This window comes from Malus sylvestris, chromosome 2 (assembly GCF_916048215.2).
Source record: "Malus sylvestris chromosome 2, drMalSylv7.2, whole genome shotgun sequence".
In the NCBI taxonomy this organism is placed as follows: domain Eukaryota; kingdom Viridiplantae; phylum Streptophyta; class Magnoliopsida; order Rosales; family Rosaceae; genus Malus; species Malus sylvestris.
The window spans coordinates 34,309,344-34,336,715 of NC_062261.1; the positions used below are offsets into that span (position 1 = coordinate 34,309,344).

Below are 27,372 nucleotides of genomic sequence, written 5' to 3' on the forward strand. Positions count from 1 at the left end.
TACTTAAACGACGCTCACTTCCAAACCCTATAAATATGCTTATTCTGTTTCTGTTGCTGCGTAGACAAGAGCTATAAAACTTCCAAACCCTGCAAAAATGGAGGCGGCGGCAGTTGCAGCGACCAAACCGTTGATCAAAGTCGTGGCTATATGTGGGTCCGTCCGTGAAGGTTCCTACAACCGCGGACTCATTCGTTCTGGTTAGTTGCCATCTGGCGCCCTCCTATTGGTTTTCATTTTTTTTATTTAAACTTTTTTTTGGGGACTGAAAATTAATGAGCTTGGATCGTGTGTTGCCGATTGCAGCGATTGAGATAAGCAAGTCGTCAATGAGCGGCGTGGAAATAGAGAACGTGGACATATCGAAGCTGCCACTGCTGAACACAGATCTGGAGGGAAAGGGAACTTTTCCACCTGTCGTCGAAGCATTTCGTCAGAAGATCCGAGAAGCTGATAGCATTCTCTTTGCCTCACCTGAATACAATTACTCCGTCTCGGGTATATATTTATTTCTTAAGTTTTTTCTATTTGTGGAGGAAAAATATAAATTATACTTGAATTTTTAGGTTAATATTGTTGTGTTAGATGATATTTTCTGGTTCTGGAAGGTGATTAACTATTTGGACAATGATGTGACACTGTCTAATTGATTTAAATTTAATTTCAACTCAAATTTTAATGTCACGAATAAGTAAGGATTGGCATGTATATTAACACCTAGTTGATACAAGGATTTGTATGGTAAAGTTTTGATAAACAAATTTGCCATATTACTATATCTCTAGAGTCAATAATTTTATACGAGGAACTTCTGAAATCAATCACTTGCTGTCATCACTCTTCAATTTTCTGTTGAGGTCTATCATGTAGAGGTACTCAAATTGGATCAGTGATCGATTTCTAAGTTCCTGCGGTTCTAGTATTATTGTTTCGGTTGGCATAGTACAGTACAGTAACCATATATCAAGAAACATATGTACTTTGTCATGTTTAAAAAGAGAATTTATGATTAACTAGATGTACTTGCAGCTTAAAGGATCATAAGTTGCATATTGCTAGATGTTTTCAACTATTTGCGGAAACATATCAATTGGTAGAACCGTCGATAAAATAAAGAGATGTTGTATATGAAATCCACAGTTTGTATTGAGTGTTGTTGTACTTGTATCTATTCACTTGTCTTATTTTCTCACTTATTTTATAACTAAAATATAAATGATGGGAAATAGGAAAGGTTGACAAATTAATAGAAGGTAGATGGAAAAATAGAACACGTTGTGAACGTAGTAACGCTATTTTAAATGTATTTATATCTTATTTTTTTTAGTTTATTGACCAATTTACCCTCACATATATGCACAATGCAGCACCGCTAAAGAATGCACTTGACTGGGCATCAAGACCCCCAAATGTTTGGGCTGACAAGGCTGCTGCAATTATAAGCGCTTCAGGAGGCTCTGGCGGTTCACGATCCCAATACCATCTTCGCCAAATTGGAGTCTTCCTTGACCTTCATTTCATCAACAAGCCAGAGTTCTTCCTGAATGCGTTTCAGCCCCCTGCAAAGTTCGACGAGAACAGCAACTTAATTGATGCACAGACCAAGGAGAATTTAAAGAAAGTTCTTCTTTCCTTGCAGGCTTTTACTTTGAGACTCCAAGGAAGATAGTTTATCAGCTCATCTGTGAGATTCATTTCTCATACTATTTAAGTTGTTAGTAAATGGAGATGAAAAATAATGTGAGATGCCTTCAACTATTTGAAGAGAAATTTAAATGACATTCATTCCGTTTTTCCTTTTGTTTTGGATATCTTCGCTTGGGAACTGATCACGTTACATGCATGTAAATGTTTGATTGGTTGTTCCGTCTACACATTCCAAAACACAAAGGGACCCATTCAGTATCTAGAAATTATGTATAATGAAAAATTAATGTTAGGAAGACTAAATTTGTAGATTAAATTTGCAAATCAAATGATTTCACTAATACAAAAATGAACATATTTATCAACGCTTACGTAATAATTCAATTATTAATTTTCATATCATTTACTTTACAAATTTTTTTTTACGAATTCAGTCCCCACTCGCATTACCCATAATGAAAGGATATCTATACGAGTGGGATACCTGCGGAAGTATCCTCGAGACGCTCGAACTCCGACGAGCTCGAATCGCGATGATATCATCCAAAACTCAATGCAATTTCTTCTGGAAATTCATCAAAGTCGTCAAACTTGACGAAGATAACTTCTGATTGGACGACTAATTAATCGTCTGAGGTCTGCAATCACGACATACGACGATGAAATAAATCTCAAAACTTCCAATCGTGGGTTCACGACTGCGGGTCGGTGTTCGAAGTTTAAAACCTTTCGAGATTCATCTGGAATCTCTTGTTTCTATCACGGAAACCTCCCCTGGAAGACGAAGGACGATTTCGGTTCATCGAAGAAGATCACAGGAATCCGGAGGTCGGTAAGGCTGTGAGAATCTAAGGTTAGGGACGACGCAGAACGACGTCATTTCGATCGAATGGTGTCAGGGGTTTGGTGGCTCAGCTCATGGAGCACATTGACATTGGGGTAGTGCAGGGCGGCTCGACTTGGCGCAACTTCAAGTCGCAGCTTACACGATTCGAGGGTTAATATATTTTATTGAAGGATAGAGAAGGTGCGATATGGAGGGATGAAGAAGGGCTTGAAGAATTGTGTGTGTGATATTCTTCATGCTTAGTGCATTTATGAATTGTAAACTGGATAAGATTTCTTATCTTACAAATAATATAATCATAAAAGAATAAGATATTCTAGTATTTTTGTTTATACCATATTTAGGGCATCCGTATTTAGATCTCGTATAAATACTCGGGGGACTCAAATGTAATTATGTAATTAATGAAGGGGGAAAATATGTAATAAGTGAGGAGCCCTTATTCTATAAAAGGGCATCCTCACCCTCACAAACAAAAAGCCTCTCATCCCCTAAAGAGCTATCTCACCCTCAGAAGCTCTCTCCCTCACAATCCTCTCACAAACAGAGAAATACAATATCAGTGTGGACGTAGTCACGTAGCCCAAACATTGGGGTGAACCACAATACATCTTGTGTTCTTTACTTTCTTGCAGATTCACGGTCGGATTTACGTTGTTCCAAGACCCCTCCGATTTTGTGCATCAACATTTGGTGCCGTCTATGGGAATCGATACGAAAAGTTGTGTCGGTTCTCTTTTATTTTTTCACCTCCGCCGTGAAACTGCAAAATCACAAAAACCCAAGAAACCAGTCTCATCTCTCCCTTTCTCTCTCACTCCCTCCACTACCAAACAACCAAACAACCAAACATACAAAGAAGAAAGAAACTTTCTTGCTTTCCCATTTCATTCCCTTTCTCTTTCACTGCTAGATTCACTCCTTTGTGTGTTTCTGGTGAGAAATTGGTTGTGGGGTCCATGAAGATTTCTGGGTCGTCGTGGGTTTCCGCTCCAATGGCGTTTCTGCGACGATCAGATTGTTTCTTTGTGATATATGTTGGTTTTTGCAACTGGGTATTTGCTCTAAAGTTTGAAGCTTTAATGGGTTCTGTGATACGATGCAATCAAATGGGTCGGAAACATTGACCCCGACAACCCAACGGCTGCAGTCTTTGTCAGCCGCCGATACCAGAAGGAAGCACATGATACATGCCGAGCTGAAGTGGCTCGAGCCCAGAAGGCAGAAACCGAAGAACCATCACACACCTTCAAACCCCACGCCCACAGTTCTTCTGTTTCTACGAGTAGTGATCGGAGGCTGAGCGCTCTGGTACGACACCTCGCTGCCGAAGAAGATCAATCGTCATCCGCCATGGATGCTCACAACAACTCCATCTCTGCCTCGCCAGCTTCCGCCCACGCCAATTCCATCTTCGCTCATGTCTTTCGCGCTCCCGATGATCCAATCTTTGGGCTTTCTGGAAAGTGGTTTGAAATTCAGGGTCTTGAACGTCAGCTCAATCTACGCACAAGGATAGCAGCGATGGAATTTCACCTTCACTCATGCTTCAAAATAACTAATTTGAATCAGGAAGCTTCCAGAAGCTGAGCGCGGGAAGAAGAAGGCTGAGGTTGGTCGGACGTCCCAGATCTCAAAAACCCAGAAAACCACACCAACTCAACACTCCATCCCACGACTTCCCAGATCTCAGGACTCTCAGGGACTCTCTGGAGGAAGATAAGGACCCTCGGACCCACTGTTCGCCGAAGCCGGTTGAGCTACCGTTTCTATTGTCTCTCATCGAATTCAATCGAACAGAGAGAGTTTGAGCGGTTGGGGGTAGATCCACTATCCAAGCCCAGATCTTTCTTTGCGACGGCGCCGGTTCAAGGGGAGGAGAATGGTGGGTCGCCGGGTAGGGTTCAATCGTTAGATGATCTGGCGGGTACAGTCAATGAGGTTGGGTCAGACGGGAGAGTCCCCTTGGTGGCTTCGTGGTCCCCCACACACGTTGGGGATACTGGGAATAGTGCGGAGGATTGTTTGTGCTCATTCGTCAGCATTTACAAGTGGATTTATAGTCACTGCTCACCCATGCTGTAAACCTGCCAAGCAAAAAGCAAAAGTGGAATAAAAGAAAGAAGAAAGAGCTGGAGAGTAACGTGCAATCCGCTGTCAAGTGGGCTTGCTGGATAAAGGAGCAGAATAGAAGAAGAAAAAGATCATGATGTTGTTGAGAAAATGTTTCAGAAAAAGAAAAAGAGGAAGAGTGGGAAACAAAAGCAGAAAAGCAAAAAGAAAAGCGGAAAGCAAAAGCAGAAAGCAAAATAAGATAAAAAGAAGCAGACATAATTACGATGGTGATGGCATGCAAAAAAGGGAATTATGGGCGTGACCCATTGAGCAGAAAGTTGGATTTATTTTTGAATGATGTAATTTATTTTTCTTATCTTTCGGAAAGATCTGTATAACCCCATCAGAGGGTAATCATAAAAAATAAAAAAATATGTCCAGTACTCCAAATTTATTCGGCACCCTGCCGCTATTATCACCAACCAGGTGATCAAAAGTACGCCCAGTACTCCAAATTTATTCGGCACCCTGCCGCTATTATCACCAACCAGGTGATCAAAAGTACGCCCAGTACTCCAAAATTATTCGGCAGCCTGCCGCTATTATCACCAACCAGGCGATCAAAAGTACGTCCAGTACTCCAAAACTATACATGAGCATCACTCATGTCAATCATACATAAACATTCATGAGCATCACTCATGTCAATCATACATAAACATTCATGACCATCATTCATGTCAACATTCATGACCATTACTCATGTCAACATTCATGAGCATCACTCATGTCAAACAACATAAACATTCATGAGCATCACTCATGTCAATCAGCTTCGAAAGCTTCATTTACAGAGCTCCGGCTTCAAGAGCTCCAGCTTCAAAAGCTTATTTACAAAAGCTCCAGCTTCAAAGCTTCACTTGCAAAGCTTTACCTACAAAGCTTCAGTGCAGGGTATACAAATACCGCCTCCAAACAACAGCCACTTCGGCCCATACATGGATTGAATTTCAAGTCTCCAGCCAACAACCTCTATTAACTGAAGACTTGGGGGACTGCACTATGTACCAATATATTGGGCTTCCGTAACTGGGCCTCATGAAAAATACTTGGGGGACTTAGCCCATTATTTATGTATTGAGGAGCGAGCCCTTATTCTATGAAAGGGACTCCCTCATTTTCATTAGAGAGCACCCATTATTCATGTACTAAGGAGCGAGCCCTTATTTTATAAAAGGGACTCCCTCACCACATTAGAGAGCATCGCCGCCTGCTGAGCAACCACCTCGCCGCGAGTATCACTCCTAACCCATCACTTATGTATTAAGGAGCGAGCCCTTATTCTATAAAAGGGACTCCCTCACCATCATTAGAGAGCATCGCCGCCAGCTGAGCAACCACATCGCCACGAGTATCACTCCTAACCCATCACTTATGTATTGAGGAGCGATCCCTTATTTTATAAAAGGGACTCCCTCACCATCATTAGAGAGCATCGCCGCCTACTGAGCAACCGCCTCGCCGCGAGCATCAACTCTAGCCCATCATTTATGTATTCAGGAGCGAGCCCTTATTCTATAAAAGGGACTCCCTCACCTCCAACGCCACAAGCCGAGCCAACCAAGGCAACATAAGCCACAAGCAGAGCAGCCTCGCAACATGTGCTACTTCTAGTTGAGCATCATTTCAGATTGGGCACCGCCTCATATCGAATATCAGTTCTAGACGACATCTAGTTACTTCGGCCCACACATGGACTGAATTTCAAGTCTCCAGCCAAAAGACTCTCTTGACTGAAGACTTGGGGGACTACTGTTTGTACCATACTTAGGGCCTCCGTATTTAGATCTCTTATAAATACTCGGGGGACTCAAATGTAATTATGTAATAAATGAAGGGGCAAATATGTAATAAGTGAGGAGCCCTTATTCTATAAAAGGGCCTCCTCACCCTCACAAACAAAAAGCCTCTAATCCCCTAAAGAGCTCTCTCACCCTCAGAAACTCTCTCTCCCTCACAACCCTATCACAAACAGAGAAATACAATATCAGTGTGGACGTAGCCCAAACATTGGGGTGAACCACGATACATCTTGTGTTCTTTACTTTCTTGCAGATTCACGGTCGGATTTACGTTGTTCCAAGACCCCTCCGGTTTTGTGCATCAACAATTTTAAATACAATCTACTAGTAATTTACACAACCACACATATACTATAATATCATAATATTACAACAATTAAATGTTTTTCATCAAAATTTTTGTTTTCTTAAGCCTCATTAAAACAAAAAATTTTAATTAAATAATAAATAATAAAAACTCCCATGCGCGGCAAGAGGCTAGTTTGAATAATAATAATAATCATGCTTCTGCCTTATTTTCCCTAATTCATCAGGTTATGTGGACGTCACCTGTTACTTTCTTTAGCGGTTTTTATTACCTAATTCTCCAACACAAATTATTCCAAGATACATCCCATTTTCTCTCTCAATCAAGAATAATAATCCAAAAGGCGACCTTGTTGCACAACTAGAACGGATGTACTTGCTGTAAGGTTTGAAGATACCAATGCATCTCCAAGAAATCCAAGGTCATTGGAGTCGATGCCATCGAGTAACGTCGTGGTGACCTCTGATATATTTCCATGCCTTCTTCCTACTATGTACATATCATACTCACCTTCCATTGAGCTTATTAGTGAGAGAATTTGTTCCCACCTAGTCACCGATTTCTCTAAAAGTTTTATGGAGGCATCATTCATTGACATCAGCCTAAACTCATCCAAGTACAACTCATCCAGTTTTTTTTCCCTCCCAGTGCTTGCCATTGCCTTCAGAATTCCACCAGTACCATCTTCATCGTCGTCGTCTTCGTCATCATCATCACCATGATCATCCTCAGAGCACAAGTTTGGTGCATTTTTACTCATGATGTTAAACGATATGACTGTTAGGCTAGTCCTAGGATGTCCAGCCATGCGACCCGCATACGCTAATGCCTCACGGTCATCTACCCCTCCAAAGAAGAGCATGGAATAGCAGCATCGACGGTAAGAGTCGTTGGATGCACCGAGGCCTCGATCCACAAAAACACCCACAGAGCACCGAGCATTTGCGATCAAGTTGTTGTTGAGGCTCTTTAGATGTGAGTTGTTTGCATCTGGTGCCACTCCTCCAACCAATGTGGTGGATTTATTGTGGAACGGGATGATTATTATGGCGACGCGATTCTCCTCAGCCAGGTTGCATATATCCTGGTGCATCGTGGAGTATTGAGACACCGCCGTGAGTGTTTGCATCGTGACACATTCTCTTTGTTGGGCATATGCTTCAAAAGCATTTGAGGGGGACGAGTTGTCGGGAGAATATACATCATTGGTCTTACAAGCATCGTGCACTACCAACATCGCCGAAGTATGCCCCGTTAGTTCCACAAGGTGGACAGCAAGAACATGAAGAGGGGATTTATTGGTTGGATTAGAAGCCTCGAGGAGGTTGATAATGCCTGGCACATTGCGTGAGTTGTGAGCACATGCAAGGATTCGAAGCTCGTTGTTAGATCCTACGCTTACTACATTTCTCTCTTTGTATTGCACGAAAGGCCTAGCACTAGACTTGTAAAAAATTGCTAGAAGCGGACCAACTACAAATGTCATTACCCAAATTGCCAGCACCATTACTCCGAAGGTTTGTTTGTTCAACGCCTAGACATATACATGTATATACGACATATTATTTGTCATTCTTTCATGAATTATTCAAAGGCATTACGCATGCATAAAGTCATATGTTACGTACCTTTACTTCCCGACCGGTGTTGAGTATAATAAGTGTCAATAAGCCTTTGGTGTTCATGAGCACTCCAAGAGCCAAACTATCCCGAAATGACATTTTGTTTACTAAGCCGGCAACCAAAGTGCTCAGTGTCTTAGCTGCAAAAGCTAAGATGATAACCCCCCCTACACGATATATGTCCGTCCCAGTTTTTTTCTCCGATGGATAAACGGAACTGAGAATATCCACATAGTTGATTCTACTCCCATTGATACAGAAGTAGAGAGGCAACAGAATCCCAGGCACAAAACTTCCCACCTTCTTTTTAAGATTGTTTGAAAACTCTCCTCTAGGCATGATAGCTCCAAGCATAAAAGACCCTACGATAGAATGAGACCCACATGCATCGGTAATGTACCCACAAAGCACCACCCCGGCTAGAACAAAGCATTCAAGTTGACCGTAGTCGCCATCGTCTTGTACTTTGTCACGAATTCGGTCAACAATCCGTGACAGAAGAGGACGTACGATAAAAATGCATAGCCCTATAAAAAGCAAGGTGAGTCCCACCGAAATTGTCTGGAAGTTGTTGACTATGGCCATTACGAGCAAAAGAAGAAACCAGGAGCATAAGTCGGAGATAACAGAGGCAGATAACGCAAGTCCTCCGACAGCAGAGTAGAGAAGTTTGAGGTCTGTGAGGATTCGGGCAAGGTCTGGGAAGTTGGTGGTGGCAAGAGCAACGCCCCAGAACCACGGGCCGTTCACAGTGGGAAGTTTTTGTCCATCCTTGCCTTTTGTTTCTTCGACAAAATCTTTGAGGAGCACATATCGACATAAGGCCCAACCAACAAGGACGGAAAAGACAATGCCGGCGAGCGCAATGCTAAGAGCTTTCTTTCCAGCTCGTAACACTGGTTTTAAATCAAGCTCTAAACCCACCAGGAACATGTGGTAAACGAGGGCCAAGTTTCCGATGGTCTCGATAATCTTCACGGTACTGTAAGGAAATACGGCTGGTACAACTCTACCCCAAGTACTCGTACTCGACGACATTCCACCCTGAAAGTTTGTAACGTGTAAAATGGTGTATTTACTACTTACATATTTTCCTTAATAATAACAAAGGTGCTTTAGATTTTGGCCCTTACAACTCATTATTTATAGATAAAAACTCATCTATCTTTAAAGATCCAGTTTAAGCCTAAATTTAAAATTTGCAAATATATGGGAACACTATTGACCTATTAATACAATTTATTTACACTCATGCCACTCATACTTTATGGTACCTTTTCTAAATTCCTAAATTTACGCCAAATTAAAAGTAGTAGAAAAAGTGAAATAAAATGTAAAAAATATTTGCATTAACCGTATCCATGCCAAACTAGAAAAGTAGGTTTTTTTTTTTTCGTGATATATTTTGTAGCAATTTTACCCATATTAATTGGTAGGTAAATTAGTTTGTTCCATTTTTTTTTTAAATACTACACCTGTATTATATATTTTGAATCAAATAACATTCCTCTAACTTGTAGGTAAATTATTTTCTATGTATTGTTATATATGTTAGACACGTTTTGTTGTTGTATAAACATGAGTGGAACATAATATTGTTGATTTTATACATCAATCTGCATTTCCTTTGTTGTAGGTATATTATTTTCCATGTACAAGTACTTATGTTAGGCACGTTTTGTTGTTGGTACATACAATATTTTGTATCATTGTAAAGAAAAATATTACATTACACCCATAGTATAATTGTTGTAGGTAAATTATTGGAAATTAATTTGTAGTTAGGTAATGAACATTTTGCATCATTAGAAATGAACATTTCAAATAGTAGGTAGGTAAATTAATTTGTTCTAATTATATAAAAAAATTACACTACACCTAGTTATATTTAATTTTTCCAATTATTAAAAAAAATTATACTACACCCAACCAAATAACATTTATCTAACTTGTAGGTAAATTATTTTCCATGTATTGTTATATATGTTAAGCACGTTTTACTGTTGTATAAACATGGGTGTAACATAGTATTTATAATACTATGCATCGAACTACATTTCTTCTTAATATAGGTAAATTATTTTCCATGTAGTAGTACGTTTTGTTGTTAGTATAAACATTATTTTGCATCATTGTAAAAAAGAGATATTATATTACACCCATGGTATAATTGTTGTAGGTAAATTAATGTGCATGTAGATAATGAAATACAATGTTCTAATATATTAATAAAAAAAGGATAAATTCAAAAGTATTCAAGAGTAGGGTGAAAAAAAACTGAATCGAATAGTTTTATGAAAATTCAAAGCCTTTCTAAAAAATTAATATGCAATAAATTTTTAACATTAATGTCTTTTTTTTCTTGTTGCAAAATCATTTACTCTCTCTTCACAATTAATTGTCTACATCAAATATGTAATAGGGGTATTTTAGGCATGTGAAAAATGTAAAATGTGTGAAGTAATATGAAAGATTAATGAATTTGCTTATGTGAATCCTAGTCATTGGGTTTTCTTTGAGTAAAAAAGTTATGTAGGGTTTTATATGACGAAAATTGAGTTAGAAGGGCTAAAATCATATTTTCAGTAATAAGACAGATGTAAGAAAAATATAACAAGAGAGGAATAAGGAAGGATGGTACTGCTTACAAGAATCTCAGCAACAATGCGTGGTTGATGCAAGGGTTTTAAGGCGATCATAAAAATACGAGTGCTGAAGACGGCGATGCTCAGTCTTATAACAAGAACTGAAAGAGCTGACATAAAGGGGTTGTGTGCTCGCCATAGTCCTGTTGGGGATATCGTTTTATTGAAGCATACCACAATTAAATCTTTTGTGTTACTGGTTATCACAAAATCTTCCCCACCAACACTCCCAGTCAACTTAAAATAAGACATTATGTATAATATACTTCCCTAATCCTTCTGGTCTTTACCTAAGGAGAAACCCCATCTCAGAGAGAAACGGTGATATATCTATATATGTATGTGTGTGTCTGTGTGTGTGTGTGTACACAATACAAACTTTCTTGCAAGTCGCAATGGCAGGGATGGAGGAAAGGTAAGGCTCCCAAAGAAAACAAAACTTTTGGTGTAATATACGGCGTAAAATTGTTCGGTTATTTTGTAGTTTGTAGTCGTTTCTAGTATAGTTAATTTTTATTGGATCGTTTCTAGTATAGTTAAACATCATTGGTCATCCTGGCTCCTCTCTTCCATAGTTTTCTTTCTTTTTTTTTTTTTTTTCATTTAACTATAATTAGTAATGAGGTGTTCGTTGGTCTTATTCAGTACAACGGCTTCATATACCCAAGTAACCGAACTAACCATAAACGGTTCGATATATTTTTCTATGTTTTAATTAACTAAAAAAACAAAGAATAAATTGTAGATATGATCCCTTAATTTTAACTCAATTGGAGCAATGGTCCCTTAACTAAAAATCCATTACCATTGGTCCCTCAACTCATCAAAACGTACAGCTATGGTCCCTCAACTAAAAATCCATTACCTTTGGTCCCTCAACTTTAATTCAACTAGAGAAATAGTCCCTTAAGTTTAACCCAATTGTAGCAATGGTCCTTCCAACATAACTCGTTTTGACAAAAATTTTGACGTAGTTGACGAAAATGACCATAATTACACACTTTGATGAGTTGAGGGACCCTAATTGTATAAATAGTCATTCCAACATAACTTATTTTGACAAAATTTTGATGAAATTGATGAAAAGGACTATAGCTACACATTTTGATAAGTTAAGGGACCAATGACAATGGATTTTTAGTTGAGGGACCATTGCTCCAATTTGATTAAAGTTGAGGGACCATTGCTCCAATTTACTCAAAAACAAAATAAAAAAGTGTTGATGCACAAAATCAGCGAGGACTTTGGTACAACAGAAAGTGTTAAGTTTGTGACCTTCGCTAGATTGCTCCGGTCACTAGTGTGGATAAGTATGTAAATGGATAGAGACAGGGAAGCAAACATAAGATGTACGTGGTTCACCCATATTGGCTACGTCCACGGAGTAGAGGAGTTCTCATTAATTGTGAAGGGTTACATAGGTTCAAGCTCTCCTTTAGTGAGTACTAGTGAATGATTTAGTACAAATGACATTAGGAAATATTGTGGGAGAATGATCTCCTTTTATAGAAGAGTTTCTAGCTTTGTTCTGACATTGACACGTGTCATATTGTGATTGGCTTATGATGTTGACACGTGTTGCGCTGTGATTGACTTCTGATGTCGACACGTGTCGCACTATGATTGGCCTCCTGGTTTGAGGGAAACTCTTCTGGGTCATTGACAGTATAACGTTGACTGGTGCTTAGTAGTTTCGGGATTGGTCAAGTATGGTACAAACAGTGCTCTCCTAAGTTCCCGAGTGAGGGAAGTTCCTCGGTTGGGGACTTGCAAGATCCAAGCCACTGAGTAATCACGAAACTTCTAAGTATCGAAGTGTGGTATCGTCTTCACTTGCCTTATCTGTCTCATAGGTAGATGTGGTATCTTCTCTGGAAGTACTCTTCCTCCATCCAGGGGTGGTATCTTTAACCGGTGGAGATGCACAAGGTAACGTATCAATTTCACTTGAAGCTTACTTATAGTTTCAGGCTTGGTCAAGCGCGATACAAACCATGTAGTAGGAGTCCCCCAAGTCGCCAAGCTAGGAGATCTATCGAAAGAGGTGACAGACAAGGTAAGCAATCAGAGCTCCAAGTAATCAATCCCAGATCAGAAGTTTGATTTCGAGTTCCTGCTGATTGTTCTCATTCTCCCTATCTTGCAGGCAGCATGAAGGATAAAGAGAAGAAAAAGGAGAAGAGATGATATGAGATACTTTTGCTTTTGAAGAAGTAACTTTCCACAGGCTTATTCTTGAACTGGGCTGAAGGGTTTTCTAGTTTCCTCCAGAGTATAAGGCCGACTCAAGAATTTGAGGGTCAAAACAAGTTCATCAAATCAAGAGTTCGTTCGACCTTGATGATATGGGATACTTTTGCTGTTGACAAAGTAGTGGATGTGGTATGGCGAGGCTTTGCTCTTTGGCGACGTTGCTAGCGAAAGGTTGTTGAAGTTTCTTGAGCTCTTCGGATAGGGCAGCGATGCCGAGCTTAGATTTGACTTAGACTCCTCTGTCTAGATTATGCGATTCTGCAGGGAGGGCGTCGTGTTATAGTGATCTGTTCTAGCTCATCGTTGAACCTTCTGCTTCAATCTTTTGCATCGCATAAGTGGTTCACAACCTTTGTATTTGAATGGTCCTTCAGAGCACTACTTCTCAGTGACTCATCCATGCTTGGCAGCTTCAGTGTAAATAGCCAATATCGTATCAATTGTTCTGAAGTATTTGCCGAAAGGATTTGTGACCTTGACAACAGTTGAGGATGAGTACTTGAGAGCAATGCTAGGTGAGCAACCAGGCAAAGGTTCTGGGCAATTAGTTCCAGATCGAAAGTTTGATTTCAGGTTTCGACTGATTGCTTTCTTTCTCCTTGTCTTACAGGTAAGAACAAGGCCAAAGGAAAAGACAGGGAAAAAGCATGATATGGGATACTTTTGCTTTTAACCCTGATGATATGAGATACTCTTGGTCTAGTGTGGCTTGTTTGCAGAGGTATTATCGGGGGGAAAAGAAGCTGAGTATTTCGAGAGACTTTGCTGAGAGTGCCTTCTCGGATGTGAAGAAAAGTTGAGTATTTTTTTTATTTGCAGGTCTGCCTGGCTGTAGAGGATGAAGGTCGACATATATAGGAATAGTCCCAACAGCGAATGGTAACGCTGTTCCTTTACCCTTCTCGGTCATAGCAATGTAGTGGGAGCTGCAAAATTCACGTGTTTTAACTTTGTCAGAGCACTTTGAAAAAGTGGTCTGTGGTATCTGGAAAGTTGATGTTGCGTGTGAAGATTGAGACAAGCTTTATCCAAGGAAATATGGCTCTCGAAGTTCGGAGAGCGGTGCCTCTTCAGTTTTCGAACAAGCAATCCTGTCAGGGATCTGGCTCTCTAGATTCGGAGAACGGTGCCTTTTCGATTTTTGAGAAAGCAATCCTGTTAGGAGTCTGGCTCTTGAGATTCGGAGAGTGGTGCCTCTTCAATTTTTGAGAAAGTAATCCTGTTGGGAGTCTGGCTCTCGAGATTCGGAGAGCGGTGCCTCTTCGATTTTTGAGCAAGCAATCTTGTTAGGAGTGTTTTCTCGAATGTGAGTAAAGGTTGGGCATTTTTTCCAGTCTGCCTTGCCACGGAGCACGGAGGTTGACACACATAGGGACTTTCCAGTTATCAAGCAGTGGTGTTGTTCCTTTACCCTTGTGGGTAATAGTAGGGTAGCAGGACCTTCAAATTTTATGTGTCTAAACTTTGTCAAAGATCTTTGGCAAAGTTATCTGTGGTACCTGAGGAGCTGATGTTGCATTTGGGGATTGTCGACATATTTTACTCAGGAAAATCTGCTTCTCGAAATCCGGAGAGTGGTACCTCTTCGATTTTTGAACAAACGGCCCTGCTGCCCTTTCTTTTATAAGGGCACCAATTATGTGCAAGAAGTACGTTCAGAGAGTTATTGCTTGTAGGAATTTTCCCTTTATTTTCGTACTTCAAAGATTTATTGGACCTCATTTCTCCTTCATCATTTCTGAAAATGTCTGGCCCATCCGACCATCGTTTTGACTTGAACTTTGGTGAAGAGGCAGTCATGCCTCCTCAAGACAACATATGGCGCCCATCTTTCTTATCCCTTGCTGGTCCTCTTACCGTTGGGGACTCTGTGATGAAGAATGATATGACCGCTGCGGTGGTGGCCAGGAACCTTCTCACTCCCAAAGATAACAGACTACTTTCCAAACGGTCTGATGAGTTGGTTGTTAAGGATTTTTCTTTTCTTATATCATTAAGGAAACGCAATTTTTTATTCAAATTCAAGAATCATTCATTAATTAATAGTTAACGGTTCCAGTTTGTTTTGCTTTTGTGACTGAAAAATCAAAATTTTGTTTTTTAATAGAATCAATTGAAAAAGGGTAAGGTAAATTTTTAGATATTGTGTGTTTTAAGAAACTATACAATCAATCGAAGGGGTGGATCCAACCCAAACAAAAAAGAAAGATTTCTTTTAAACAAGGAATTAATGATTCTCTGGCTCTCAGTGTTCAGTGTGCAGGTTCTGTGTCTAATGGCCCAACGCCTATTTGCTCGAACCCGCCAAGTTGAATCATTGGCGGCTGAAGTGATAAGTCTCAAATAAGAGATTAGAGGGCTCAAGCATGAAAATAAACAGTTGCACAGGCTCGCACATGACTATGCTACAAACGTGAAGATGAAGCTTGACCAGATGCAGGAATCTGATGGTCAGATTTTACTTGATCATCAGAGGTTTGTGGGTTTGTTCCAAAGGCATTTATTGCCTTCGTCTTCTGGGGCCGTACCGCGTAATGAAGCTTCAAATGATCAACCTCCGATGCCTCATCCTTCTGGGGTTCTGTCCAATACTGAGGCTCCGAATGATCACCCTCCGGTGGCTTCTCTTTCTGGGGCTCTGCGGACTGCTGAGACTTCTCCTGAGCAACCTTTGTGAAGGCTCCATCTTGTTTGTTTATTTTGATTCATGTATATGTACATATTTGTAACTTATCGGAGATATCAATAAATAAGCTTTGCTTCATTTCAACGTATTGTGTTAAATACACCAAAGCCTTCTTCACTAAGTTCTTTGAATTTTTTTTCTTTTGTTGAAGCTTGTATGTTGAAGCTTTGTGAGTGAAGCATGTATGTTGAGGTAGTGATCCCTTAATTTCTCGAGTGAGGAAAACTTCTCGGTTGGAGACTTGAAAAATCCAAGTCACTGAGTGGTCGTGAGACTTCTGAGTATTAAGGTGCAGTAGCATATGGTAGGAGTCCCCCAAGTCTCCGGTTGAGGGAGTTGACAAATGAGGCATTTCCTTTCTAAGTGGTAGCCCAAAACTCCTCCTTCATATGTATTTGTTATGAAAGTTGTTAGGCCCAAAGAAGATGAGGCCTAGGCAATTTTTTTTTTTTTTTTTGAATTTTTGAGTTTCCGAATTTTTGAATTTTCAAATTTTTCGAATTTTCGAATTTCCGGAAAAAAAAAATTATATATATTTTTTAAGCTTTGTAGGTGAAGCTTTGGTGTTGAAGCTTTGTAGGTGAAGCTTTGAGGTTGAAGCTTTGTTGGGTACCATGAATTGATTTTACTTCACACTATCTTGATCAAGAGTGTGTGAAGCTTTTGTAGGTAAAGCTTTTGTGTTGAAGCTTTGTAGGTAAAGCTTTTCTAGGTGAAGCTTTTGTGGGTGAAGCTTTTGTAGTGGGTGAAGCTTTTGTAGGTGAAGCTTTTGTGGGTGAAGCTATTGTGGGTGAAGCTTTTATGGGTGAAGCTTTTGTGTTGAAGCTTTGTAGGTGAAGCTTTAGAGTTGAAGCTTTGTAGGTGAAGCTTTTGTGTTGAAGCTTTAGTATGTGAAGCTTTGGAGTTGAAGCTTTGTAGGTGAAGCTTTGGAGTTGAAGCTTTTGTTGGGTACCATGAATTGATTTTGCTTCACACTATCTTGATCAAGATAGTGTGAAGCTTTTGAGAATTTGTAGTTGTCCTCCATTGATAAAGCTTTTGTTGGTGAAGCTTTTGTGGTGAAGCTTTTGTAGGTGAAGCTATTGTGTGTGAAGCTTTTATGGGTGAAGCTTTTGTGTTGAAGCTTTGTAGGTGAAGCTTTGGAGTTGAAGCTTTTGTGTTGAAGCTTTTATAGGTAAAGCTTTGGAGTTGAAGCTTTGTAGGTGAAGCTTTGGAGTTGAAGCTTTTGTTGGGTACCATGAATTGATTTTGCTTCACACTATCTTGATCAAGATAGTGTGAAGCTTTTGAGAATTTGTAGTTGTCCTCCATTAATGCAGCTTTTGTTGGTGAAGCTTTTGTGGTGAAGCTTTGTTAGGTACCATGAATTGATTTTGCTTCACACTATCTTGATCAAGATAGTGTGAAGCTTTTGAGAAAGAGATTGTGATGCAAGCCACACCTTCTAGTAGTCGAAGGTTTGGATGAAAGCCACACCTTGTAGTAGTCGAAGGTTTGGATGAACCATATAAATTGAATTTGCTTCGAACAGTCTTGATCAAGAGTGTGTGAAGCTTTCTACGGGTTGTAGTTGCCCTTCATTGATGAAGCTTTTGTTGGCACCATAAATTGGTTTTGCTTCACACTGTCTTAATCAAGAGTGTGAAGCTTTTGAGAATTGTGGTTGAACTCTTTTGATGAAGCTCTTGTTGGCACCATAAATGGGTTTTGCTTCACACTGTCTTGATCAAGAGTGTGAAGCTTTTGAGAATTGTGGTTGCCCTCCATTGATAAAGCTCTTGTTGGCACCATAAATTGGTTTTGCTTCACATTGTCTTGATCAAGAGTGTGTGAAGCTTTTGAGAATTGTGGTTGCCTTCCATTGATGAAGCTCTTGTTGGCACCATACATTGGTTTTGCTTCACACTGTCTTGATCAAGAGTGTGTGAAGCTTTTGAGAATTGTGGTTGAACTCTTTTGATGAAGCTCTTGTTGGCACCATAAATTTTTTGCTTCACATTGTCTTGATCAAGAGTGTGTGAAGCTTTTGAGAATTGTGGTTACCCTCCATTGATGAAGCTCTTGTTGGCACCATAAATTGGTTTTGCTTCATACTGTCTTGATCAAGAGTGCGTGAAGCTTTCTACGAGTTGTAGTGTTTGCATTGTTACAGAAGAGAAATGTCTGAAGCAGATGCAAGAGGGCTGAATAGCTTGATCTTTGTATGCCATGCACTGAAGTTGTTGTTGGCTTGCAATAAGACTTTGTTGGTGACTATAACTCTTGTTGGGCATAAGTGCTCCCCTAGTTGAGTTGTCAAGCTTGAGGGTTTTTTATTATTTATGAATGCTAGGAGTTCACATGTACAAGTTGTACCACTCGTGTTCTGGTAGGTGGAATGAATGGTGAGTTACTTTCATCACTTGGTTGGTGGTACGAAGGTGAGTTCCTTCATCACCTTTCATCACATTTCATCAACTCGTTGGTGGCACGAGGATGAGTACCTTCTTCACCTGGTTGGTGGCATGAATGGCAATTTACCAAATGATATTAGAGTACGGGTTGTACATTTCATCACCTGGTTGGTGGCATGAAGATGAGTTCCTTCTTCACCTGGTTGGTGGCATGAGTGGCAAGTTGCCAAATGATATTAGAGTACGGGTTGTACATTTCATCACCTGGTTGGTGGCATGAAGGAGAGTACGGGTTGTACGTTTCATCACCTGGTTGGTTGCATGATGGAGAGTACGGGTTGTACATTTCATCACCTGGTTGGTGGCATGAAGATGAGTTCCTTCTTCACATTTCATCACCTGGTTGGTGAGAATAAGGGCAAGGTGTCGAGGCACATTGTAGCAAGTGTTAAATGACACAAAGTATGTTGAACCCTTTCGAAGCACAATTGGCTTATGTATGAATGTGTTGGAATGTATGATTGAACGAATATACTGTGAAATTGTTCGTTTATTTGCATAGTCTTGTTGACATATACTTAGACTTTGTTTCATGTTGGAAGCATTCATGTTGAAGCTTTGAACCTGAGTGTTTCATTGCTAGGAATGTAAGTGGATTAGGACCGAGTTATCTAAATCACCTCTTTATTAAATTGATGCCAAATAGTCTTCGTTACATATGATGCCGAACGACTGAAGCTTAACACTTGTACGATGTGAGTTTACTTGTAATAGTACTTCAAGTGATCATCGTTCCATGGATGGCCAAGGGTCTTGCCATTGAAGCTTCTAAGCTTGTAGGAGCCAAGGCGACTGATGCCAACAACTTCAAACGGTCCATCCCAATTTGGACTAAGTGTTCATTCACTCGGGACACTGTCGCAGAGTAATCTTTTCTTCAATACCCAGTCTCCCACTTTGAAAGAACGAGGTTTGACCCTTGAGTCATAGTAGTTGGAGATGCGCTGCTTGTATGCGACATTCCTCAAGTGAGCCTGGTTTATGTGTTCATCAACTAGATCTAAGTTGAGGGTAAGTTGTTTGTCATTTTCGCTTTGCACGTAGTTCTGGACTCGGAACGTTGCTTGCTCAAGCTCAACTGGGACAACTGCCTCTGTACCAAAGGCAAGTGAGAATGGGGTTTCTCCTGTTGATGTCTGATACGAAGTGCGGTATGACCAAAGAACTTGGGGTACAAATTCTGGCCAACAACCTTTAGCCTTATCCAAGCTGGTTTTCAAAGTTCGCTTGATCATTTTGTTGATAGCTTCAACTTGTCCATTAGACTGGGGATGAGCTGAGGAGGCAAAACATAAGTTGATGTTAAACTTAGAGCAGAAGATCCTGAACTTATTGTTGTCGAACTATCGCCCGTTGTCAGTGACTATCGCATTGGGAATGCCGAATCTGCAAAGGATGTTCTTCCATACGAAGTCTTCTATTTTTGCCTCAGTAATGGTTGCCAAAGGTTCTACTTCGGCCCACTTTGTGAAATAGTCAACTGTAACGATTGCATAGCAGACCTTGCCTTTCCCTGCAGGCATTGAGCCGATCAAATCAAGTCCCCATTGGGCGAAGGGCCAAGGGCTGATCATAGGAGTGAGCGGCTCGGGGAAATGAGTGAGGAATAGTTGCGTAGCGTTGACACTTATCACATGAGCGGGATATTCGGATGGCATCTTGGTGGAGTGTTGGCCAGTAATATCCTTGGTGAAAGGCCTTGTGTGCTAGGGATCGAGATCCAGCATGATCTCCGTAAACTCCTTCATGTATTTCCCGAAGGACAGTTTCCGCCTCCGCGGGCGTAAGGCATCTTAGGTATGGTAGGTTAAAACCCCGCTTGTAGAGTTGGTCATTAATGATCAAGTAACGGGTAGCCTTGTAACGAATCTGCTTAGCTTGGACTTTGTCATTTGGAAGGGTGCCATGAGCAAGGAATTTATAAATCGGGGTAATTCAACTATCCCCATGTTGTAAGTTGCAGACTTCCGCAGCCATGGTGCTTGGTGCTGCCAACAATTCGACCTGAATTTTTCTCCCAATCTTGTCTTCCACCGCTGAGGCGAGGCGAGCCAAAGCATCTGCATGACTGTTTGCCGCTCGAGGAATTTGGGTGATCTGGTAGTGGAAGTGCTTGAGCAACAATTGTGTTTGTGCCAGATATGCTGCCATGGAGCTATCCTTAGCGTCAAAGTTGTTGGTGACCTGGTTAACCACCAATTGGGAGTCACTGAAGATATCAATTCGTTTAACCCCAAGGTGTTTGGCCAAACGTAAGCCTGCTAGGAGGGCTTCATATTCGGCCTCATTGTTTGACGCCTTGAATTTGAAACGAAGAGCATACTTCATCGCCACTTTTTTAAGGGTCGTAAGGACTAGTCCTGCTCCACAACCCTGTTGGTTGGACGAGCCATCAACATATAGACTCCATGTTGGGGCTGTTGGTTTTCTGAGCTTCCGAGGGTAATGAAACCACTTCTTTAGGCGTAGAAACAATGTCAATAGGATATATAAAGTCGGCGATGAAGTCTACCACTGCTTGGCCCTTCTCAGCTGGCTTTGGTTGGTAGGAGATGTCAAACTCACCCAATGCTATCGCCCATTTGATCATTCGTCCAGAAGTGTCAAGACTTTGGAGTATCTGTCGAAGAGGATGATTGGTAAGCACGATGATGGAGTGTGCTTGAAAGTAAGGGTGAAGTTTTCGAGCAGACATGACCAATGCTAGAGACAATTTCTCAATGTTGGAGTATCGTGTCTCCGCATCTTGTAAGGCCTTGCTAGCTTAGTAGACAGGCCGTTCGACATTACCATCTGTTGATGCACAAAATCCGGTGGATCTCGGACCAACGTAAATCCAGCCGTGAATTACACAAACGCTTAAGAACACAAAGATGTATCGTGGTTCACCCCAATGTTTGGGCTACGTCCACACTGATGTTAATTGTATTTCTCTGTATGAATGTATGTATTACAAGTGTGTGGGGGAGTCCCCCAGAGAAAGAGAGAGTTTGAGAGAGATTCTCTGTTTGTGAGCTTTGTCACTCATGTATGTGAGGATGAGACCTGAGGATTGTGAGGGTAAGAAGGCTCTTTTATAAACTAAGAGCTCATCCCCTTTTACATAAATCATAGGCTCAATGTCAAGAAGCCCAAATAACGAGGCCCAATATAATATGGTACCAACAGTAGTCCCCCAAGTCTTCAATCAAAAGAGTCTTTTGGCTGGAGACTTCAAATCCAATCCATGTACGGGCCGAAGTGGCTAGATGTCTTGAACCAGTACTCAACACAAGGCAATGCTCAACATAAAGCAATACTCAGCTAGAGGCTATGCTCGCTGCGAGGCGGCTCGGCTCGTGGTATTCCTCATTGCAATATCTACTTTATGTCGACATGCACTCATTATGAGTTGATTCTCGACATGATTTGGGTCTGCTTGTCGGGTTCGCATATTGGGTTCTTTTAATCAGCAACAATGTTGATCAGTGGATCTAGTTGCTCAATAATTCTTGACAATAAATGGCAGCATAAGTGTGACTGTATAAATCAAATTGACAAAGTTTGTCAAAGTAAAATATTGTACTATGTGCCTTCTGTGAATAAATGATTTATTATGTTGTGTGATAAATGACATGTTGCATAAATCAACAATATATTAGGTATTGCCTAAATGTGTGTGTGTATATATATAGTCATGAATAAATGATTTATTCAATTGTTTGATAAATGACATGCTGCATAAATCAATAATATATTAGGTATTGCCTAAATATGTAGGTTATTAGAATATATATATACATATATATTAGCCACAATGGGGATATAAAATGGCAGGTAGTTTCATTAGGTGCCATAATCATCACATATTGTATTCGTCTGTTACTGTGCATGTCATGTGACACCACACACCATCACTCTCTGCATGTACTTATATATATATATATATATATATATATATATATATATATATATTAGCACGGCAGACAAGGTGTGGCAGAAATATTTGAAGTGGAAGCTAATAATAAAAGTGTTGGGAAAAATGTTCTTATCTGTGAGTTTTTTTCTTTTTCCTTTGTGAGAGTGGTTGACACCAAAAGCAAAAGCAAAGGCATCTTATCTTTTTTTGAATTTGGTGGTCTGTAGCTTTTGATAAAGCTTCATGCACGTTCTAGCCTTGAGAAGGTGGGGAACAAACAGAAGATAACTCAGAGGCAGACGATGAGCCTGTAACTAGCTAGTCCGAGCCTTGGTTCTTTTAGGAGAGACCTTGCCCTTTCCTGCTCTTCTTCGCCTGCTGCTGTTCAAAATTATATCCAGGTGAATGCAATTGGACTGCCTACTGTGCGTTTCCCATTGGACCATACCAACCGAGCAAAGCTGCTTGTACCGGATGGCGAAGAACCAGCAACAAAAGTCACTGTATATGTTTTCTTCTCGTATGCTTGACTGAAAGTCAGTGATTGTAGCTCAACCGAGATCTTCACTGATGTTCCCATAAAATGATAGATAGGTTTTCCGTTTATGGAGAAACGGCTCTTGCGATCACTCATCATGACTCTAAATCTAGTGGCAGCATGTACTTTTCCACAGAGATTTGTCTTCCTTGATTCACATAACTTGCATTCTCTGCATTCTGCCTGGTAACAAGGGATTACATGGTCTCCTGGATGAACTTCAGTAACACCTTCACCAAAGCTCTCAACAATCCCTCCAGCCTCGTGACCAAGAATACAAGGGAAGAGACCTTCAGGATCATTGCCGCCCCAGGTATAAGCGTCGGTGTGGCAGAGAGAGGTGTACAGAATCTTGACCCGGACCTCTTCAGCCTGCGGCGGAGCCACCTACACGTCTTCGATCACCAACGGCTTATTGGGTTCCCAGGCCACCGCCGCTTTGCAGGTGATGACTTGACCTTGGGTAGCCATGGATTTGACTGAAACCACAAAGCAAAACAGGGAGAGAGAGAGAGAGAGAAAGAGAGAGATAGTGGGGGTTTATGATTTCTTGGGTTTTGCAGATCCACGGTGGACAGTGGTGAGGTTGTGAAGGTTTCACGGTGGTGAGATGAAAAAAATGAAAGAGAAACGACATAGCTTTTCGTGTCAATTTCCCACAGATGGCGCCAAATGTTGATACATAAAATCTGGAGGATCTTGGACCAACGTAAATTCGACCGTGAATCACACAAACGCTCAAGAACACAAAGATGTATTAAGTAAGGCAAGGGGAGGCACCGCTACCGTTTGGAAGGTTGAGGTCTTCTCATTTATGTGGGTCTGGCTTCTACTCCCTACTTGCTGATAGGGGATGGTTGTTGGGGGTTTCCCTTGGTATGTCTTTGCCTCGGCGGAGGCATAGTTATAAGCATGCGTCATCACCTCAGAGTAAGTCTTCCAAGTGTTGGCATTGATCATGTACTTAAAGAAACAATCACGTAGGCCTGCCGTGAAGGCTTTGAGGACAGTCTTGTCGTCTGCCTCGGCACAACGAGAATACTCATGGCTGAAGCGGCCAGCATACATACGTAATGACTCGTCTAGCTTCTGGCGAATAGTGTACAAGTCATCCGCAAAATGCAAGCGATCGATCTGGAAAATGTGTTGAGAAATAAACAGTTTTCTCAATTCCTCAAATGAGTCTACCGTCTCAGGTGGAAGACGGCAATACCAGTTTAGAGCTCCGCTAGAGAGGGTGGAGGGGAAGAGAAGACATCGCTCTTCGTCGGTATGCATCTGGTATGCCATGGTGGACTCAAAGAGGTTAAGGTGTTCAATTGGGTCCTCATTTCCAGTATAGCAGTATAGAGTTGCAAGCCAAGCTTTTGCTTTGTCTTTGCTTGGAGGGGGGTGTCGAGGATCCTCCTTGTAATAGGGCCAGGCCTAGGTTGGTTCCAATCAGGTATCTCAACTTGTCGTTCGGCCTTCAACTTGTTTACTTCCTTAAGGAGCTGTAAGACAAGAGGGTCCTGAGTGGAGTCATGTACCACTGGAGCTTTCTTTCGTAAATCTTCATCTCCTCTTGAAAGTAGGAAGGTTTGATCAAGAGCATGTGATTTTTCCCTGGACTTGCCGTACTGACTTTCAAGGTATGTCTGTCAGAACATCTCTGAGTCCCCTATACCTTCGTGTTTCTCTAGGACTTGTTGCCCCTTCCCCAAATTGGTAGCTGGCCTGGGACATAGGAGGGGACCGAGTCTTTCAGAGACCCTTGGGTCATTGATCTTCGAGCTTACATGGATGGGATTGTCTCCACGTTGCTTTAGGAAGTCTCGACAGTCACGAAAGACGGCTTTCGATTCTTCCACTCCTTCTGTAGGGAGGTGCCTTCCTCCACTTCTCCTGCTTCGGGTCGAAGCAGCTGGGTTGAGAGAAGTCTCATGTTGGTCACCATTTCGATGAGTAGCTCGCTCCTCAATAGGAATACCCATGTTGAGGGCAAATGACCTTCTGTGTTGGGGGGCACCCAGTTAATGGTTGACTTCCACTTGGGTGATAAGCTCATGTGTTTTAGTATATCTAGCCTAGTGGAGCATCTCGAAGACCTTCACATATTGCTCTTGGAGGATCTCATTCTTTATCGCTATCTTGTTGTTCTGAGCCTCCAGCTCATCGACTTTAGCCTGAAGAGCAAACTTCTTTTGTTCCTTCTTTCGTTGCTTCGCACCAGGTGCAAGAGGGGTGTCATTCTGTGTGATGTGGCTTCCTTCGCTCCCCATGTTGGAAAGGGATGCCTGGTCAAAAGAGAGTGCACAAATGGAGGAAACCAGTTTAACAAAGCTGAAGATAGTGGGAATAAGTGTCGTTCCCACATACGGCGCCAAATGTTGATGCACAAAATCAGCGAGGACTTTGGTACAACAGAAAGTGTTAAGTTTGTAACCTTCGCTAGATTGCTCCGGTCACTAGTGTGGATAAGTATGTAAATGGATAGAGACAGGGAAGCAAACACAAGATGTACGTGGTTCACCCAGATTGGCTACGTCCACGGAGTAGAGGAGTTATCATTAATTGTGAAGGGTTTACACAAGTACATAGGTTCAAGCTCTCCTTTAGTGAGTACTAGTGAATGATTTAGTACAAATGACATTAGGAAATATTGTGGGAGAATGATCTCCTTTTATAGAAGAGTTTCTAGCTTTGTTCTGACATTGACACGTGTCGTGTTGTGATTGGCTTCTGATGTTGACACGTGTCGCGCTGTGATTGGCTTCTGATGTCGACACGTGTTGCACTGTGATTGGCCTCCTGGTTGGAGGGAAACTCTTATGGGTCCTTGACGGTATAACGTTGACTGGTGCTTAGTAGTTTCGGGATAGGTCAAGTATGGTACAAACAAAAAGCATCCAACCGAAAAAAGGTAAGTACAATAATAAACAATAAAAAAAATCTTATCCTATTAAATTAGGTTGTATGAATCCTAAAATATCATTGTGCTCGATTTTGCCATAATTGTTCTGTTAGCTCTAACAATTTCATGTCTTTTCTTAAAGTCTATTTTCAAGTTTTCCTATATCTTTCTCTACCCTTTTTGCCTTGAGCCTCTATTTCATAATCGCCTTTTCTAACCGAAGCATCTATAAGTCTTCGTTTCACAAGTTTGAACCACTTTAACCAATTTTTTCGCATCTTATCTTGGATTACGGTCACTCTTGCTTTACCTTCGATATCTTCGTTCTTAATCATGTCTTTTCTTGTGTGCCCGCACATCCAATGAAGTATTTCCATCTTTGCATTACGTACAGTAAAATATTGCTGACCTTATTGCCATCTTATAAATTTTTTCGTTGAGATTTAGTGACATAGGATGGTCACACTACACACCCGATGCACTTTTGTATTTCATCCATTCAGCTTGTATTCTATGTTAATATCCATCTAATTTTTTGTTCTTTTGCAAGATAGATCCAAGATTTTTTTGCAAGATAGATCTAAGATAACAAAAGCGTTCACTTTTTGGTACTTCATGATCTCTGATTCTCACCATTAAACTGAAAAATGGTAAATAGATTTGTTTTTTATATATAATTGATTGATTTTCATTCTATATTAATTGTGAACCACCAAAAGACCATTACAAACCTAACGTCTAACCCGGACGTACTAATTGCCTTGCACTATAAACCTAGGGAGGAAGATAGGGAAGCAAGGTAAGGCATGGCATAGACAGTGAGGCCTAGCATTCAATGTGAACTGTCATAGTTAATATAAGAAGCGCGTGGTGTAGGTGTCAAAACTCTGACAGAGCCTAGATTTGGTTAAATTCGCATTCTGTCACAGGATGGGCTCGAGAGAAAGAGAGAATAAGTATGCCAACTGTTGGAGGCCGCCAACATACAATGCTTGTATTTGATTGTGTATGTGTGTGTGTGTGTGTGTGTGTGTGTGTGAAAGTTGCGCTACAATCTGATTTCTTAACCAAATGATTGTTTAACAAGTGAGACGTTGGTTCGATTAAGTTCTTTTATGTCACTAGAAGAAAAAAGCTCATCTACCACGGTGGATGTCCGTGATAAATTGCAATCTACCACGGACATTGTGCTTGTTAGTATTCTGGATGTGATAGAAAGTCTTTGTTTCTACCACGCACTATGCACGTTGTCAAATGCAATGTAACCACGGATTGTGCCCGTGGTAGATTAGGATCTAACACCACGTGCTACGGCCATTGTGGATTACAAATTGATCACGGCTAATGCTCGTTATAAAAAAAATTCCAAAAGTAAAAAAAAAAATTAAAAATTATTTAATAAATAATATATATATATGTAAATATACAAAATTGCAAATTTAACTTTATTAAAATTCATATATTCAAATATTACACTAAAATTAACAACAAAATGAGTAGTTATATTAAGAAATATACCAAATCACCAAAATATGTAGAGACTTTGCTTCACACTCTAAAACAAAACTCAAGTCCTAGTTCCAATCTTGGTCCTCCAATGATATTCGTCTTCTCTGCAATCGTTTCTTCAAGACGACACACATCTTCTGCAAGCCAATCACACTTT

General features: G+C 40.7%; 2 protein-coding genes and 1 pseudogene across 2 annotated transcripts; 1 reads left to right on the forward strand and 2 right to left on the reverse strand.

The window, feature by feature from the left end:
- Window positions 1-40: 40 nt before the first annotated feature.
- LOC126605301 (NADPH:quinone oxidoreductase-like) lies at window positions 41-1,800 on the forward strand. The gene is made up of 3 exons (XM_050272675.1): window positions 41-200; window positions 307-498; window positions 1,368-1,800. The coding sequence occupies exons 1-3, from the start codon at window positions 98-100 to the stop codon at window positions 1,667-1,669; spliced, it is 597 nt and encodes a 198-aa protein (XP_050128632.1). The 5' UTR covers window positions 41-97; the 3' UTR covers window positions 1,670-1,800.
- Window positions 1,801-7,040: 5,240 nt separating this feature from the next.
- Window positions 7,041-9,378, reverse strand: LOC126603324 (cation/H(+) antiporter 15-like). The gene is made up of 2 exons (XM_050270138.1): window positions 8,347-9,378; window positions 7,041-8,252 (listed from the first exon to the last, which is right to left on the reverse strand). Exons 1-2 carry the CDS (start codon window positions 9,376-9,378, stop codon window positions 7,041-7,043), a joined length of 2,244 nt encoding a protein of 747 aa, XP_050126095.1.
- A 13,288-nt stretch (window positions 9,379-22,666) lies between these two features.
- On the reverse strand, window positions 22,667-23,347 carry LOC126603334 (alcohol dehydrogenase class-3-like; annotated as a pseudogene).
- Between the last annotated feature and the right edge of the window lie 4,025 nt (window positions 23,348-27,372).